The following is an 18,957-nucleotide window of genomic DNA, read 5'->3' on the forward strand; positions in this document are numbered from 1 at the left end:
ACACCACATGCCTGGCTCTCTCCTTCTTTCTGTTTGCAGAAAATTTTGACCTACAGTCCTACAAACATTCAACATGGAGTTTGCCGCTGTGTAATTACAAATTTCGTAGTTGTTCGGAATCACAAAAGTACCATATAACTCGCTCAGGACTTACACCATAGATATCAGAATGTCAAGTGTATCTCACGACTTGACAAGTTACTCTCGGATTAGCGAGCAAACTCAGATCAGACATCAACAAGCACTGTTACCATAGTGACATCCTTGGGTTTTAGCATCAGAGCCGTTGAAGCATGTAACTCAATTTGCAACGTTAGCAATCTGTCAATGAACAATTTTGCCTATTGATTAATATACAGCTCCTCAAAATGTTGACAATGGCCTTGCCTTGAAAACATAGTGATACTGCAGCAAAAATGTCACTTGGAAAACTTACAGATTGACTCATTATGGGGCAGTACTACTTTTATCTAATTGTCAAAGCAGTGGTTTGTATCAAAAGAATGGAATAATCCAATGTAGAAGGCTATTTAGATTTACAAGAATTTGTATGATGATGTCTTTAACCACTTTTTATCCAGCAGTATTAAGAACAGTTGGAAAGCTCCCTTGTGATAAGTGCCAACTGTCACGTAGGGTGTTAGAAATATTCCCAACATTTGCCCCTTAAGTACTGTGTTATCCCTGTCACATAATCCAGGTAACCCTGCCACAGGCACATTGTCAGGCAATTGTTCCTTGCCCAGTCATGGCTGGTTTGTCGTGTGTACGTGCCAGCCTCCATGCACGCGACATTTCTGCATTTCTTTCACCACTTGGACATGATCCGATGATTGCCCCTGTGTCGTGGACACCCGGTTGGGACTGAAAGGCTAACATAAGCTGTTGATCCCATAATGAAAATTCCAACTTGAGCTTCGTGATTCTTGACAATGTACAGCATAGATTTCTTAATCCAACAGGTCCTTGCATCATGAATGAATGGTCAATGGGAAATATTCACATTTATCATTTTTCGACATCATTACATTAAATAGCTAAAGGCCATTGTTTGCAGATCTCAAAAGATGTATGAAGTTTGAGAATCTTAACACATAAAGACCTTTAAAACGACTTGCTAGAGTATCCCCCTTCTTCCCAACATACGATTGTCAAGCACATCGGCAGAACATACTGCACTTGCATGAAACCTGTAATGTATTGTGCATAGCTCTTTGTCAGAGCATCTTGTTAAAGGTTGTTTTGTGTATTTAAAGATGACATCCTCTCTATAGTTTACAAGTGTTGTGCCAGAAAAGATATTCATTTGAAACGGGGAAAGTTCTGATGAAACGTTGACCAAACATCCAAATTAAATGAAAAACATGAAAACTCTGGGTTTTGCAAAGGTGTAGTGTGTTGCCAACATGCTGGGTGGTCACAACGTACGGGTGTGACCAATAGTACAGCACAACAACTGATATGGCATGCCATTGTGACATAATTGTCATCATTGTCCCTTGAACAAGTGTATCCCAGCAGCTGTAATATTGTTCATCTCTGTTGAACTGTTTCTTTCATATTACGGGCACAAGTAAGTGTAAGTAGGCACGAACATATGATTAAGAAAATAGACATTATTCACATAAGATAAAGCATGAAGGGCATCCCCTATTGTCCCATAGTGCCTTACTGAGTCAGTAACCTCACTGGCTCCATCCTGAGGGTCATCCAGGGACATACACAATGGAAATCATAATTTATGAACATTGATCAATGGGAGATAGCACAATCCTAATGTACTGTCAGTTTTAAGAACTTGTAAACAACCTACCGGGTCATTCGGGGACAAGAGCAAGAGTAGGAAGACAGGGGGAGGTCAGTGGTTTTGAACATTCTAATCCATCTTATTTATTTTCTGCATATTATAACTATTATATGGATTTGAGTATCTTTTTTCCAGACATAATGTATCACTATTACCAGTATGTGAGCAACTGCAAAAGTTTGCATGTTTTTTTTGAGTGGCTTGTGGTAAACAGAGGGTAAAGAGCCCTACACAGTCCCTGAGTTGTAAAATGTCAATCTGCACTTTTTCAAGTCTTGGTACTAAAGTGCAGACGTGCAGTGACATGTAATAGTCTAAGTCTGAGAGATTTAACTGTTTTGCTTAGTGCTGATCTGTTGTCAGCAACACATAGTACACTAGATTATGGCATTGTCGTAACCAAGGTTTTTTTTATTTTTGTTCAACTACAGAGGACTCAGGTTAGCAAAAAAACTTTGCACAACAATGTCAGTGCTTGGCATTTTAAGGCGAGACCCTAAAGGTGTTCTACTATCACAGTACTATGATTATTCCCATTGTAGTTTACAAAAAGAACTCCCATTGTACTTCTCAATGGATGATCTCACTAACCCATCTAAATCTGTTTAGATCTGAAGACTGCTATCAATGTAAGTCATGTACAAATGACATCTAATACCTCATAGTTTTGTACTTCACCCAACCAAAAGCTGTCTTACTGTAAAGGTATTTCCGGAAGCTTACTGGATGTTTTTGTCTGTTTCGACGCCCATCCTGGAGGCCAGTATGTCTCAGTAAGACTTACACAAATGTACCTGTACTTTTAGTAGATCAATTTTGACTTAAGTTGGCTAAAGTTATGTTGCCAGTCAATCCACAGGACAGAGGCAAGTGGCGGGCTGCCATCAGAGTGCAAGCGCGTCTAACCCTCGGAACACTGGGAACAACAGACGATAAACCGGATAGTGAGAGTGAGTGAGTGAGTCTCCTCCTTGCCTTGTCCCCAGTTGAACTGTTGTGTACCTGTTGATCAGTCACAGGTGGTGGTCTGTGGCAGGTGGCGGCTGGCACACTTGTGCATGTACAAGGTACCACCTGCCTGATATTTTGTGTGTACATGTCATGCATAAATGCTCAAAAGGTTTCAACTGGTATAGTAGAATGTATGTAAGATTTTATCTCTCATGTTTTTGTTAAGAATTCAAGACAGTTCCAAAGTGATTAAAAAAACGGGATAGTGAGTGATGTAATGTGCCTTCTAGCTATTTTTCTATCCATCTGGAGAAGATCTACTAGTATCAAAAATGAATTTCCTTCTTGTAAACAAAGCATGTTTTGCACCTTCTCCAGGCTGACACAAAACTTACCAAATCTACCCTATCTAATAGATGAGATCTAAGAAGTTCAGCAATGTCAGCAATGTTAACTACACCAGTCCCAGCATTCTAACGCCTGTTGTGATGGGAGATGTTGATAAGGTAGATGTTATCATTTGTTACCCAAACCAGGTGTATCTGTTCCGACAACTCAACTCATGCTCTGACAACCTTAAATCAACCCTGTGTTGGAACATCATACATAGGGCACCAGAACATAGGACTGCCAACATAACATGAGGTATTGGTATGGTTAGCTGTATATTGAATGACCGCTATTATACTTAGTCTGGGGTAATCTTATGCCTCTGGTTCTAACTAGTTGAGGCAGTTAAATGATCATAATGCCAGTCGGCCTGCTTCAATTAGAGGCATCAGGTTGAAAATTGTTCCAAAGATTTGACAATTACTTTGAAGCACAACAAAGCATTCTGAAGTAATATGCATATGATGTCAGTGTTATCTGATGGGAGCTTTGGTGACCCAAGTATGACCTTTCACTGAGGTTAAGAAGATGATGACTTCTCTTGGTACGGCAGAAATGTATCGCCGAAATTGCCAAAGGGAGGTCAGGCGGGCCGCCATCCATCAGTAGAAGTAGACAGTTGTTTGGAAAGTGTCTTGGCAGGGGGTACAGGTATGAGCTATTTGGTGTCTTCTGTGTCATCCTGACCACCGGTGACTGTCACATATATCATGCTTTAACGACATGCCCAAATCCTTTCAAGAAGGCATTTCAAAAACAGGTGTACCTCTGCTCAGACTTCTCAATCACCCACATTGTTACTTTACAAGGTACTTAGAAACACCATTGTTTCACGGTGTAAAAATTCCATGCCAAATGAAGCGGACCTGAGTACATGGGAGTGACTGATGTCTCTGACTGACAATTTTTTAATAATGACGAATTGTCCTCTTTGCATACTTTGTGGTCATCTTGACCTGATGCAGTTATAAGTTACAAGACTATAAATTAAGAAACACATTTTGCCGTTTTCTTTCACAATCACGGCAGACATAACCTTGAGGTACATTGTAGATATGTTTTATGACTCTCTACGTCTTTAAATCATATTCTGTTCAGTTGTTTTTCTTTCTTGTTATCTTTTTTACTTAGGGGAGGGCTTAAGGCAGTCTCCATTATTAGCTGTAAACTGTCGCCATTTCTTTTGTTGTTGTCTGAGATGTGAGACGATAACGCTCATATTGTCAGATTTATCACAAAATGATGACCGATCATGAGTAGTCTGTTAGGTTACGTGAGTTCATCTTTCATAACAACCCAAGGTCGCTGTGTCAGAGGACACCTCTCTATCAAAGGTCTATAGCCTGGTTAGTGGGGTCGTGTGGCGCAGTCAGTAGCGCGTTCGGCTCACACCCAAGAGGTTGCGGGTTCGAATCCTGCCCATGTCACCGATCTTGTGCCCTTGGGAAAGGCACTTTAGGCCACACCAATTTAATTTGTTGGTTCTCGGATTTTTTCAGAAAAAATATGAAGCGACAGGGCGAAAAAAAATAAAAATAAAAACAGGTCTAGGCATCCTATTATAGGCTTAAATGCTACAAAATGAGCCATGAAGTCAACACAAAAGGCTGGGTTAAAATTTAAACATTGAATTTTGAACTTTTAACCAAGCCACTGCAATGATAGATGGGAAAACTGTAACAACTAGGAAGAAAAGGACTTTCCTCAACTGTTGGGGGCAAAATATGAGCATTTTTCAGTTGATTCAGGACCAGAATCAAATTTTTTTTTTTTTTGCAAATCAGAAAAAAACGAAGAGGCGAATCCGAGAACCAACAAATTAAATTGGTGTGGCCTTACACTATTTTCCTCACTTCACTGAAGTGGAAATGAATACCTAGCTTCGGTTAGGGACGTCCCTCAGATAGGACATTAAATGGAGGTCCTGTGTTTGGGGAGAGTCACACCCCACGCACATTAAAGAACCCACCGCACTTATCGAAAAGAGTAGGGGACCTTCCCGGTGCGAGTGGTTCAAACCTTACAGTCCGGTCGTACGCAGCTTGTACATGTACGTATATGGACAAGACTGGTGTGTTACGCCTAAAGGCGGTTTACCGGTTATGCGAAACAAACAAACAAACCTATTGTAGCTGCCGAATCTCTTTCATCATCTCTGCAAATAGGCAGAGAGGGCAAAACTACCCTACAGGCAGCTATAAATATATTTATACTATGATAATAAACTTTTATATTCTCTTCTTTTAAGTCACAAGTGATCTCAATTTTAAATGATACTTGTCTTTCTGAAACATGTTTTGAGCTGTACTTTGCAAAACGAAAAAGCTGGAAATTGCAGTTCAAACCTGTTTCAGAATGACTTTTACCAACAGAACACAGATGAACTTTCAAGCTGAGACTTGACTTTGTGGCACTATTTTTTTTACCCCTCTTCAATTTTTAAAAGAAAACTGTCTACCAAACTCAAAATGCTTCTGGATCAAACAGAGCATCCATTTACGTGTGTCATTATTTCTTAGGTGTTGTTGACTTGAGCATTATTGCCGTCCTATTAATCAAGCAAAGGATGCAAAAGGTCAAATTAAATCAACAGGAGACGCAGTCCTAGATTGATCCCGGGTGATCAAATTGACCACTTAGGATCAAGCCCACCCGTTGCCCTTGGATACATGTCTTTCCTTAGGTGCAAAGGGCTGAGTGATAGTCAGACTACCGCCCAGCAATGCACACAAACATCCTGGTCTCTACATCCACAGAAGAGATATTCAATACAGTCAAACCTCTGCAAGTAACCACCTGTTATCATATATAATGTAACATAAAGACCACCTGGTCAGTGTGACCACTTTTTGGTGGTCCGTTAGATCTAGGACGTTCTTGGTTAGGTATTTTTTTTCCCATTAACACAAGCGTTAAGATCCTGTGTAACGCAAACTCTGTCGTCTGCGGCCTTAGCGGCCCCAAGGGGGGTGGCTGGATGTTGGGCGGCTGGCAACCGTAAAGCGATTTAATAAGGCTACTGTCTATAGTGACCAGATTTTCTTGGTCCTCTGATGAGTGGACTTCTTGGACTGTTTTGACTGTATGTCCCCCTTTATCATATATTTTGGAGGGGTTTTGATGGTTGTAAACATGGGCTTATAACACTTTCATAGAATAATTTGGATAGAATAATTTGGATTCGGACGTTGGAATTGATGTTACAATTTTTGGTACAGGGATAACAAATTTTCTCAACCTTTGTTGCACTTCGCATCAAAATGCGTGTTCTCTTGGATGGGTACATTTATTGCTATCGATTCTGTTTTCTTCCCCCAGGTCGTGATTAGGTTGGTACCTTGGGTGATACGTATTACACTGTATAAATTATATAGCATTCTATATTATATACAATGTACACAGTAAGGGGCAAAGGATAACAGAAACAAATCATATTGTTCATACTGCAAAACTTTATTCCCAAAAGTCCTGCAAAGAATTCACACACTTCACAACCTTCCTTTTTTTGCACAATATACAGAATTCAATAAAAGCACAAAATGCCAGCATAATTCTCATATGTTAAAACTCTTAACCAGAAAAAAAACAAAAAACTCCACTACACACAAACTTGGCGGAACCCAAGAAGCTAACAAAAAATTTGCTCTCTCTCTACCCCTACACAACAGAGAACATCACACACTGTGGTATTAGGCCTGGAGCCAGGCAGATAATAAGTTAGTATAAATCTCTGATTGTAAATAGACACTGCACAGAAAATGCAAGACATTTCCATGGTGATAGTAGCCATGGTGACATAACAGAGTGCTTACATTGGTAAGAATCCTCACACACCCCCATGATATCACCCTGTGTTTCTATAATATTAAGGCACTACGGATGACTGGGTGTGTCCAGGATACCAGTGTACATAAATGGCTGGGAGTTTGCATCGTTTGTTCAGCAGGACTGTCCGTGCTAACAATGCACATCTGCCAAACCTAACGTCGTTCCCAGTTCTCAGCCAGCCACCTTGCTGGATTTACAGGTTTGCATAAGGCCCGGCAAAAGGACGGGGGTTAATGTCCAAGTATGTGGCGTGGTAAACAGTAAGGTATACGCCTTCCTAGCATGACATGGCAAACAGTCGGGTATATACGCCTTGCCAGCATACTTTCCCCCATCCTTCAGCGCTCTGGAAACAGCCATGCTGGCGCAAAAACACGTCCAAACAAACCTGTGCTGAGTAAACAAGGACGGGCAAACTGCCATGGGGCACCGCTGGTGCTATTGACAGTTTAATTTATCGGAAAACTGCCTGCACGCAAAGTGCGGACATGATTCACAATAGCCCCCGCAAATATTTGATGTTACATGTCGACGTGAAAGCACTTTTACATGCCGGCCCTCTCCCTCTAAAGGACTAGAGCCAATAGTTACATATCATTTAACACCTTGGAGTACCGACTAACCTGTACCTTGAGTATCAGCAGATAATATAGAAAAATATATACTCATAAAATATGTTGGATATTTCTCCCATTTGGAGTGTTCTTCATATACATATAATGTATGTTATTAAACTTTATAAGACACACAAGCTGTGCAATATTATAACATATACTGTATCTTGGATCGAGAACTGATTGCGGGCCTAAATAAAATAATAAAACATTTCATGTACATATACTTATAATATAACTGATAGATAATTCTGGTTAAAATCTATGGTTGAAAGCGAGATAGGTTTGGACATTCATCATAACTTGACCTTTTTCCTTTGTGCAAACAGAGCATAATGTTTACGAAGTCGATTTCAGGAAAAAAGAGGTCACTCCGTGAGACCTTGGAAAGACCATGTGCTTTGTTTTCTGAATAATTGATTTGCCAGCCTTTGTTGGGGACGAATTCCAAGAAGGGAAGACTGTCAACTGATAAATGAAGGCAAAAAATTGGTCATAAATCTGCAAACATTGCTGAAACCCAAACTTGACAGGAAATTCAATGTATGACCTTTGGTATGATTTTCGTTTTAGAGATGATGCAAACATTCTTGCATCAATGTAGTTGAGCCACAATTTCCAAAAAGAGACCTTGCAGCAGTATTGTATGATAAAAGAGTCAGTTTTACTGTATGCAGTTTTGAAATGATATTTCTTGTTTTTCACATCCAATTTCAAAGATGATGTAATTCTTGTTATGAATGAATGCCAAAGTAGATGTTCCTTTATGGTACATATTCCCTTTCAACCTAATTGATTTTAAATAATAAATGACTTTGATTTGTTGTATATACGATAGTATTCTCTAATGGACGGAACATGATACTACCGGACTAAATCAACAATAACAGAAAATCTGATGGACGGATTCTCAATGTAGCAAGCCGGTCTAATGACCGTGGACGGAACAGATTTTTTACTAAGAGCAGAATCTGCACAAACTAATTTATGATGGGATTTTGAGAAGTCGCCATCCCAGATGTATAATGTATATAACTAAAATTATATTGGAAAGTAAGTGCACAGCTTGTATGAACAACACCCTTCACCCTAAACTTTTGGCTTATTCTGTTACCTTTTTTTCAGTGGACGGACTGATTGAGATTAAATCACCACAATATATTTTGATGCCATGGAGAAGCATCTGCATGACATTAATAAACTATAGATACGAAATTCCACTGTCCCGAGGTGTATACAAAAGAGCTAGACCGAACACAACACATCACAGGCCCCACCCAGCATTACAACCCAGGCTCAGTTTTGATCCAGGAGAGATCGTCTGGGCCCAGATCATCTAGAGATTCGAACAAGTGGTTCATGTCTACAATAGAGTCCAACTCGCTGGCCTCTTCCCAGGGGTGGCGGTATCCCTCTGAGGAGGGTGGGGAGGGCGGTAGGTTAGTGTTCAAAATGTTACTGGTGGATTCGTTCAGGTGGGATGGTTCGGACAAGACTTGGTCGATCGGCAGCCACTCGGGCGGAGGAGGGATGGAGATGCCGCGAATCGTGAGATCCAGGGGGTCGTCGTTAAAGATGTCGCTGTCAACCGATGATGACGTTTCTGTTAGGAGAGGGCTGTGTGATCTAGTCAGGGCACAACCAGAGCCCAGAATGTCCTCGGTTTTAACTTTGATGCCATCTACTGTGATCTCGTCGTTCAGAATAGCGTTCCAGTTCAAGTCGCCCTTCAGAGACCCGAGGTTGGGGTCGTCTGGTGGGACGATGAAAGAGTTCTGGTTGCCGTTGTGTTTCTGGGCAGTGCGCTTGGGCACGGCCTGCTTTCTTCTGTTGTTGCATGACTTTGCCTCGGGTTCTTCTTTCTTTATCTTCTTGGCTGGCGGGTAGGACTCCAGCGTGCTGGAGGGCCTGCGCTTCTTCAGGGTACCGTTGACGATCATGTCGGCATGCTGGGGGTCGATCTTCCAGAAGCCGCCCTTGCCAGGCTCATTCTTACTGCGAGGCACCTTGGTGAAGCACTTGTTGAGAGATAGGTTGTGACGGATAGAGTTCTGTAACAACATAGGAGAGTTCTGGTTAAAACGATGTTTCACGTCCGAAATTACTTTACATAGAACTCAATTTTGCATACAACAACGGTTAATTAAATTCATTATCTTCTGATGCACAATATTCTAACTTCTTCCAAGCAGTTTATTGCAGACGGGTTATGTAATGACACATTTCGTGTTAATATGCGGAGAACTGTCGTGCAAGAGGCAAATCAGCAATGACAGTTTTATGTTTACATCGATTCTTCCACCGCAGACATGCAACATATCAAAACTACTGACAGCTCCCATTCAGGCCATGCATTCCATCACAGTCGCAACACAGAATACTTCAATCAGTCATTGTTCTGGTTATGGAAAACTATTCTTTGTTGATGGATTAATAATTGAAATGTCCAATCGTACAGTATGGTGGGGATTATGAGAATCGTGAATGATTGGCACCTTGTGCTACATAACTTTCATTTCTAGATGAATAATTTAGTGTATAAGGTCATCAGCATTATCCACAGTCGTTAATAATATTGTTTAATAATATTGTTCTTGTGATTGATCATGCTTTGTCTTTGGTTAGTGTTGTCGGAAATGAAACAAAATTTTCATTTCTTCGTAACGTTTATTATACTTAGGCAGGAAAACTGTATACCGTTAGTAAGATATTCAAGAACATTTAACCATGTTATGGGAATAAGACCGTTTGTAGTTCACTTGCAAAATGTGTGAAAGGTATTTCGATTAAAAGATTTCACAGGTATTTCTGAAGATATTGTGTTTCGCCGTCACCCTCCCACCATGGCACAGTATTTCCTGTAGGCTTGGCCCCATGTGAACTGCCCTGGGGGTAACCCAATTACACAATCAAATAAACTTTCCTGTTCGACTCTACTGGTCCTGATCAACCAGAACAACTGAAGAGGTCTCTTGTATTACTCCCTGTCCCTGGTGTAATTTTTTTCTCCATTGTTTAGGTAGAGGAGGATTACCGCCATGCATTTCTTGCAGTCACTTGGGATTAATTTTGCCTCTAACAACAAAAGATCCAATTTTTGTGTATTCTGGTTTTTGTGAACATGTTTACAACGGTGTGCTGTGACAACAGTTTTGGGAGAAATGTACACTTTGGTTGGGCAATAACTGATGAATATTCTTATGTTGGGCATTAGTCATTATGCTAATGATGACTTCCTCCTTCCAGACTTGTGGTCACAGACCAGCATTTTGCTAACTTTGTTCTGTGCATTTATCTGGGCATTTGGAGGACTAACCAAACAGGTGGTTCTACAACAGTCATCACCTTAGCAACTTTATGAAGCCTTCCTTTCATAGAAAAGCTGCATCATATAATGAGAACAAACTTCATGTTTGCTTTTAATGTACAGGTGTGCGAGCTTTTTGTTTGTTTATCTCTCTGTGTATATGAAGTGTGATATAATTGGGTGTCCATTTCCTCCTGTTACAGAAACTTTAGGCCATCCGACTTTTTTACTATTACAATTGAAGCCAACTCAGATGCCTATGGAAAGGTAACTTTGCATGCGACTTAAAGTAATTGAATATCATACAGCTATAGGAGACAATACCTACACAGAAGGCAAAGTCCATTAAAAGGATACTCCGTTGTATCATATCTGTTGAGCCCAAATAGAATACCCCAAACACTGTGACTTAACCCCTGACTGTGTGACATAATGCGGCCATGTTGATGGCTTGCACCACGCCAAGCGTCGGTCCTGATATTCTAGACGACCTGCTAACTTTCAACCCTCTGGGTAAGATTTCTGATGATTCTTTTGTTCGTGGGACACCCGAGCCTCCGTCATCAAACATGGCGTGCCTTCTGCACAGCGTACATTGTACCTGGGAGGAGGAGAAGCTCCCAGTATTATAGCATTGTGGGAAGGACTTTTACGCTTTACTTAATGAGATTACAACTTCAAGCCTTTCATCGGTGTTTGCGTCAAGATTTATGGCATGCTCAGTATAAATTTGTCATAGGGAAAAGTCAACGTTCTTCTACTAAAAGTATTAGCGACGAGGATTAGGAATTGTTTGGGTGGGGGTAACACGATATCGGGTCTTTCACTTATCCTTATAACCCAGAATTTGGGATATGCGGAGGAAAAACTGGGTAAGAGTGGATTTTCGTCGTGGAGAGCTTTCTTACTTCGGGACAGCAAACACGGGAAAAGGCTGTTCAAACAGAAGAAATGTGTAACATTTTTTTGGCCTTGGGTGTAAGTTACTGTAACGCGAAAGAAAAATACGTGGAGTTAAAAAAAGAAACAGATCTGACGTCGGTAGGTTTCCACTGTGAGGGGTGCATCCGGCCGCCACTTCATAGTCACTATGTGTGACCCGTGCCTTAAGAACCTTAATGACTCAACCTGTAAAAACCCGGCGTCTGCCTTTCACTTTTGTGTCCACTACACATTTAGCAACTGTCCGCTAAGAAAACTGGGTATTGAGGTCCTGTACCGATCCCGTATTGTTCCGACTTGATGCATAACGCGGGTCTTCACGGTCCTTTTGATGCAGCCCACTTCGTGTTGTCCCTCACAACAAAGGGGTAATCTTTGCAAATATTTTCTCTAATTTAGTTCATTAGGCGGCGTGTCGTCCTGTCGATGACGTGGTTTAGACCGGCCTGTTAAACATATTACACTTTTCAAACAGTTCTGAAGTTTTCGTGCGTGCTTTGTCAGTGTATTTGGTTTGTGACCTCACCCCTTTGTGTTCACTTCTACTGGTACTCTTATGACGACTCAGTAGACATTTTAAGGACCAAGAAGTGAGGTAAAACGGTCGGACGTTCTGCAGTTTGGGAGGAAAATTTGACCAAGGATCTACAGCCAAAGACGGTTAAAATTCAACGAGACACTTGCAAAAGATGCACAAAGGCATCGGATGCATAGATAGCTGATGGACACGCCTGTTGATGCTGTATAATATATACAATTGTCTGGAAGTCTCCTGCATTACCATAATTGTTTCAAAACCGGCCGGGCGTCGCGGTGATGACAGGGGTAATGCCGTGCGTCGTTTTGCATGACTGCGGTTTCTGACGTCTGCAGACGGAAGTTTTCCCAGGGGAGGAAGCGTTGAACTAGTCTGACCAGAATGGCAGGATGTACGGTGGGAGCGCGCGGCCCCATGGGAGCGGTGTAAACGAGCTACCTGCGTCATCAAATTACTTATTAATTAGGTATAAGAGACCTTCTTCACACATAAAAAAAACTTAGCTAAGAAAAGTTGGTCTTGTAAATTTATGACGTTTGTATGGCGTTACGAAATCATTATCGTCATGGTCTTTTTTAACCAGGCGAAATAAAATTTGCAGTAGCTTTCCAGTTATACATTTGAAGCATGGAGGTAAATGTTTGAAGGAATGTTGCTCGCATGACAAGGTGTAATTAGTGTTAATCTTGCAATTAATCAAGTATAATGATACGGCTACTTCGCTGGAGGCTTACTAGTAGTTCGTCAGGACGTTGCCACTGTGTGGGTGAGTACGTACAGGCCACGCTACCACCGAACGCCGGACATTCCACAAACATGGCTACCACACAGACGGCCGATGTACGATTACTCTTTGTTGACACAATGTCGGATGAATTGTCTGAGATTTGCTGTGTCATACTGGGATGATTTCAAGAATTACGCTATTTGGCACAGTCTGATCAAGTTGTCTCGTGCAGGTCATTTACTGTGATAAACCCTTTTGTTTGCTTTATAAGTATGCAAATACCTATCATCGTTGTCTATCAGGAAAAGGGTGACTGCTGGGCCGTCCTATATACGATGTACTCAGACACACTCAAGACAATTTGTGAACGACATCTTCAATTGCCGCAAACAGACAAGCAATCAATTTCCTCAATTTAGAAAGTATACAAATCATTCGACCAGATGTTTTGGAAATTGTTGACGGTCTTTGAATATCCGTGTGATTTTGTTGCCTGCTCATTCACACACTTCATTTTACAATTTCCAAAGAAAGAACACGTGTAGAGTTGCATTTCTGTGTTTTTCAACAGTATATCGCATGTAATATCGATATATTGACGAGGTTGGCTTTACACGAGTTTCTACATGTGCTATTTCCCCATGCAATATTCTATACATTTTTCCCTAATAGTAACGTAATTTGTACTGAAACTATCTATGCCTAATTTGAGGGCGTGTCTGTAGCAGCCCTACGTGAACTGAGGATGCGTAGGCGCTGAAACAGGTGTCACAAATAATACTGATGAGTGATAAGTGGCAAGGAACTCTGCTAGATTGTCTTCCAAACATCACAAGATTGCCTGTGGCATTGTTGGCTTCCTTTCTCGGACGTCACAGCACAGTTGGAGCAGTAGTCGGCGTTTCCTTCTGCGTGGTTTGAATACTTGACTCACAACAGTCGAACTACCAAGCATATGTCAACATGCGAGAGTATAAACACAACTTATGACAACAGGGGCTTTTTGGAATCGCGAACATTTTCAAGGTTTTCGGGCCAATGTTTCTACAAACGCACTTAATACGTAAGTTTTGACAACGACATCCCAACAAGTTGTCTAGTAGTACAGACTTGACAGTAAATGGTTTGTTTGCTGACTATTTCCGCCACAGTTCTTGTGACCTGTGGTGCCACCTGGTAGCACAAGCTCAGGCCGTGGAAAGTTCCCAGCAGCCATGCCAGGTGTGTGTGTGTGACGTGGGGCCCATGGGAGGGTTGTTCCAACCCACTCGTGACAATGTATACCCATGTGAGCAATACATCGGGTCGGGAAAGGTCGCACCATTTCCATAATTCAACATCGCTGACGTTATACTACGCATTCGTAATAAACGTTGAGGTGTGGCGTTTGCTCTAGTGTACAAGTACAAACGAACTTTAGATCTGCCGTTATCAATTTTGATTTACACTGGCGCCTGGAGTCAAAAGCAAAATCACGATTTCCGAGATCTTTAGCTTCCGTCCTGTGATAAGGACACCACCCTTGACAGGTGAGTTTGCCCCCCGTATGGTGGTACGTGATTTGCGGCCTCGCTTTCTACCTCCGTTCGTGTGTGACCGACCGCGGAATTTTACCCCCGAATTCTAAAATGCAACCGGGGTTGCCGACGTCGAAAACGCGACAAAGGGACGGTCATAATTTGTTTTCTGTGGGATCATGTTCACCCACGACCCTTTCACAACGTAATCGGCGTGACCCTGTTTAAATGGGCACAAGTCATAATACTGGGGCGAAAGGTTGCGCACGGGAGCGTAAAAACAGGAGCGTCCGTCCTGCCAAACTTGCTACATCATGATTGACACATTAAGACCATCTCCTGTCTCTACGTGCAATCTTACACGAGTCCTCAGATGTCCTAAATCCGGACACTCTTAAAACCGATACGCGAGGTTTAAATTAGCGTTGGAAACGTTACACCCACACAGGTGAATGCGGCCGCGTATTTACCTTACCATGAAAATAGAACAGGACCAATATTGCCCGACGCCTTTGTATGGGGCTAATTTTACGGCGCTCTTTCAGCGCATTTTTGCACGCTCTATCAACGCATTTTTTGCACGCTTTTTAGCTTCTGGTTGCTTGTAATTCCGCCAAGAGGACAAGAAAGCAGCAGGTAGAAGGAGATGTGTCATCGTGTGATGAAAAGCATTCGTGCTTTGGATGGTTTTGGAGGGCTGTTGCGGAACAAAAGGGAGGAGCTAAAGTTACAGCGTTTGCAGCGCGTGTTGACACAAAGGTTGAATGGAGGGGTGGCCCGGGGAAGGGAGGTCACCTGTCAACCCCGGGCCTTACAGATTATTAAGGACGCTTCCTGCCTTTTATTGAATATTTTATGATACCTTTTGTACACGTTTCGTATGACTCGATGTAGGGAGTGGCCGTGCATGGCGCAGGGCGGGTTGAAAAACGCGTAAAATAGAAGAAAACGGGTCGAACCGATCCACATTTATCTTCGCTTCACACCGGGTGTAGAATTCCAAACCTTTGTTTCCACTGACTGAGTCTACAAGCTTGGCTCCAGAAAGCTCGGTGTACTCTTATCTCGCACGTTTTGCTGCCCAAAGTGCCAATCAATGTTTAACACCACTTCTTATCTAGAATCCACCACCAGTGCGATGATTACACTGGTACATGTTTGAGTCTTTGCTTCTCTAGCGTTCAGAAATGTGCATGACGACCCGCCCCCTTTTCCTACGTCCTGACCCTAGAGCCGTGCGAGGTTGACCTCTGTCACGACAAACGTCAGCTTTACAGCTGTTCTACACTAAGCTTTCCTGTCAAACCGTGAGCGAAGCTCTGTAGTCGCCAAGTTGCCACGACTTGCTCCTTAAACCCACCCAAACCTCGCGGAGTTGGTTCGGAAGGGGTTGAGAGTTTATCAGCGGGAGGCGGGGCCGACAAGAGCACCTGTCGCCGGACCTCACGTATCCCGCCCGGCTATTAATGGACGGTGGGCCACGCTACTATTGACACAGCAGGTGAATCAAAGAAAGAAGCAAACATTACCGAGTCTTACGTAAGACTTCGCGTATTCGTGTGTTTTCCCAACATCCCGGTAATATTCATATTTCGCTGGTAATTTGAGTCGAGCGGAGAGTGTTTTAGGAAGGGTTGTATTTTGTACACACCATTCAGACCACCCACTACACAATAGTGTGTAAGTACTCACCTGCCAGCTGGGTTCGGCCATCTCGTAGTACTTGAAGTTGGTCTTGATCCATTTGTAGATGTCAGACAGCGTGATCTTGCTCTTCTTGGTCTCCTTCATGGCCATGCAGATCAGGGTGGCGTACGAGTAGGGCGGTTTGACGTAGGGGTTGGTCTTGTAGTCGATCTTGTCGATGCTCTCCGGCGTGCCGATGGGAGGGCCGGCAGGTGCATACAGCGTCGCCTTGTGCTCCTCCTTGACGTGGACGTGCAGGGACGCGTTACCGGAGACGGCGGCGGGCTGGGCCTGCGTCTGCCGCTTGGAGCCGTCGTCCGCCGGCTTGGGACTGCTGGGCGGCGTGGGGATCTTCATGATGTTCAGGTTCTGAAGCCACGACAGGCTTGTTAAGCTGTCGTCCAGGTTCTGAGTGTCCGGGTTCTGGGAGTCCGCTTGCGGATTTTGCGCCATCCAGTTTTGCTTGAACTTATCCGCTATAACTTTAGTCCGAGAGTTAGCCGTGGTACTCACGGCCGTTTTGCTAGACGCTACTGGACTTCCCTGACTTTGCCCGATCATGGTGAATAGTTGTCTGTAGCAGACGACAACCCTTGGTCTGGAGTGTCGGCACCGGTCCGGTTACTGTCGGAATGCGCCCCGCTAGCTTGCGTGATACGCTGCCACAGCAGGTAATTGAATTATTGCGTGCAATAGTCTGCTAAATCCGTCCCGGAACAAGTGACTTCTCTTACCGAAGTGGTTCTCAAAGTCCGTCCTAAGCGCGGTACTGGTCCCACAAATCGCTGTCTCTACAAATGAATGACAGATATTCTGTAGACCACTAGTGCTTGTCCCATCTCATATACAGAATACAGAGTTTGTAAAATGCTGTTCTTCGAACGGGTAACAGTTCTAAAACCCTGAAGAAAAGCGGTTCTTACGTTTGTTCGCCCTTGGTACGCTCACCGCCACCTGTCACCCAATTTTTCCGGGCGCCGGAAAAGTTGTCCGACCAGAGAAACTCGGATCAAAACACCACGAGTTCCGCAGCGCGTGGCTTTATTCTCACAGAATGAACCCCTAGTCCCTACTAGTCTAATATATTCCAATGGCCGCGGGGCTAGCAACTGCATAAATAAATATCAACAGCGGTAACCGCGCGCCCATTGGTCCACAAACAACCACCTGTTGCTAGTGACCTATGATAATATCCTTTGTTCTCGCTTGCGCGCGATTGGTCGGCGGTCGGGCCAGCGCATTCGCCAAAGTGGCGGGGGTGGCAAATATGGAGGGGCAGTATGTCACTTACATTTCTTCATGTAAAATTATTAAGCGACACAACTTTTCTGTTTTTATTTTATTTAAGCTTTAGGTATACTAAGGGTGTTATCATACTTAGTTCAGTAGCCGCAACTTTTCTTGCAGCTTGTGGTGAAAAAAGTAAGGTTTGTTTTTGCTTGTTTGTGTTCACCCCGTTACCTCACCCGCCATGCACCGGTCCTAGCGTCGTCTGAATGGGTATTCCCGCCACTTGGGGGTTTAAATTCGTGCCCAAACATCTACCGGCGTGGGGGAGAACTGCAGGTGTCAAGTAGCGGTCCCTGGTGAGCCAAGGTGTTTTGGTTTGTTTACTTCCGAGTTACGACGAAGCTGAGATTCGCGTGGGATTGACTTTGCGGTTTTTACGATTGCATCACTCACCGCAACACCAAACAAATAGATTTTAATCAAATTTGATTAGACTAAAGTGGTAATAATTATCACCTTGAAAGCGTCTTACATTTCTTTTCAATCTTACATAGAGACTCTTGGTAAAACTCTAGGGAATGAAGTGAAAGACCTCTAGGCTTTGTACTTCGTTAACTTACGATCGAACTTGCAAGCCAGTTGTCAACTCTCACGAAACTTCGTGGTTCTAGAACATACGTTGATAAACATACTGTCATTACTGAGCAAGCCACAGGACGCTACTGAATATTGATATATTGGCATTGTTTTCTACAGTTAAAATGTGTAAGGAAAAAAATAAAGTTTTAGAATATGAGTAAACTAACAAGACTACATTTACTTTTAATGCTATATTATATCATAATGTAATGGCAACGCTATATTATCGTAGTGTTTCCTAACATATCAAATTATCTTCGCGATATACTACAAAAGCGTACAGTGAGAAATTGAACGTGCCAATGATAGATTCACATAGTAATATGTATGCACATAATATAGTTTCATCGTTAGATATGCGTTGGGTCTGATAATGGATATGCGTATTTTTTCATGTCGTCAGTGTACTATCTACGGACGTTACGTGGACGTGGACGCCCACAGACTACCGTTGCCATGCGTGGACACACTATTTGAAAAGAAGAAAAAATAAACTTCACGAAATCAGATCTACCGTGGGTGCCTTCGCTTTGATAGGGTGAAAAACACCTATTGACATGACCGTGTTTTCATACCTCGCCTAGCGGCGACAATGGAACTGCAGGACAGGTGGACTGTTATGGTTTGTTTACCGTGGGGGTAACATACCTAGGAAAACACGTGGTTTCAAGTTTCTCGGGGGATTTTGGATGTGTCAGTGTGAGTGGGTGTCCTATCAGACTAAACACTGAGAAATAGTCACTAATAATGTAAAGGAAACGACGTTATCATCACAGTTTTT

General features: G+C 42.7%; 1 protein-coding gene across 1 annotated transcript; it reads right to left on the reverse strand.

Moving 5' to 3' along the window:
* Positions 1–6,585: 6,585 nt before the first annotated feature.
* LOC109464262 (forkhead box protein J1-B-like) lies at positions 6,586–17,376 on the reverse strand. The gene is made up of 2 exons (XM_019761197.1): positions 16,314–17,376; positions 6,586–9,641 (listed from the first exon to the last, which is right to left on the reverse strand). Exons 1-2 carry the CDS (start codon positions 16,866–16,868, stop codon positions 8,874–8,876), a joined length of 1,323 nt encoding a protein of 440 aa, XP_019616756.1. The 5' UTR covers positions 16,869–17,376; the 3' UTR covers positions 6,586–8,873.
* Between the last annotated feature and the right edge of the window lie 1,581 nt (positions 17,377–18,957).

This window comes from Branchiostoma belcheri, unplaced genomic scaffold (assembly GCF_001625305.1).
Source record: "Branchiostoma belcheri isolate BF01 breed outbred unplaced genomic scaffold, Haploidv18h27 scaffold135, whole genome shotgun sequence".
Lineage (NCBI taxonomy): Eukaryota > Metazoa > Chordata > Leptocardii > Amphioxiformes > Branchiostomatidae > Branchiostoma > Branchiostoma belcheri.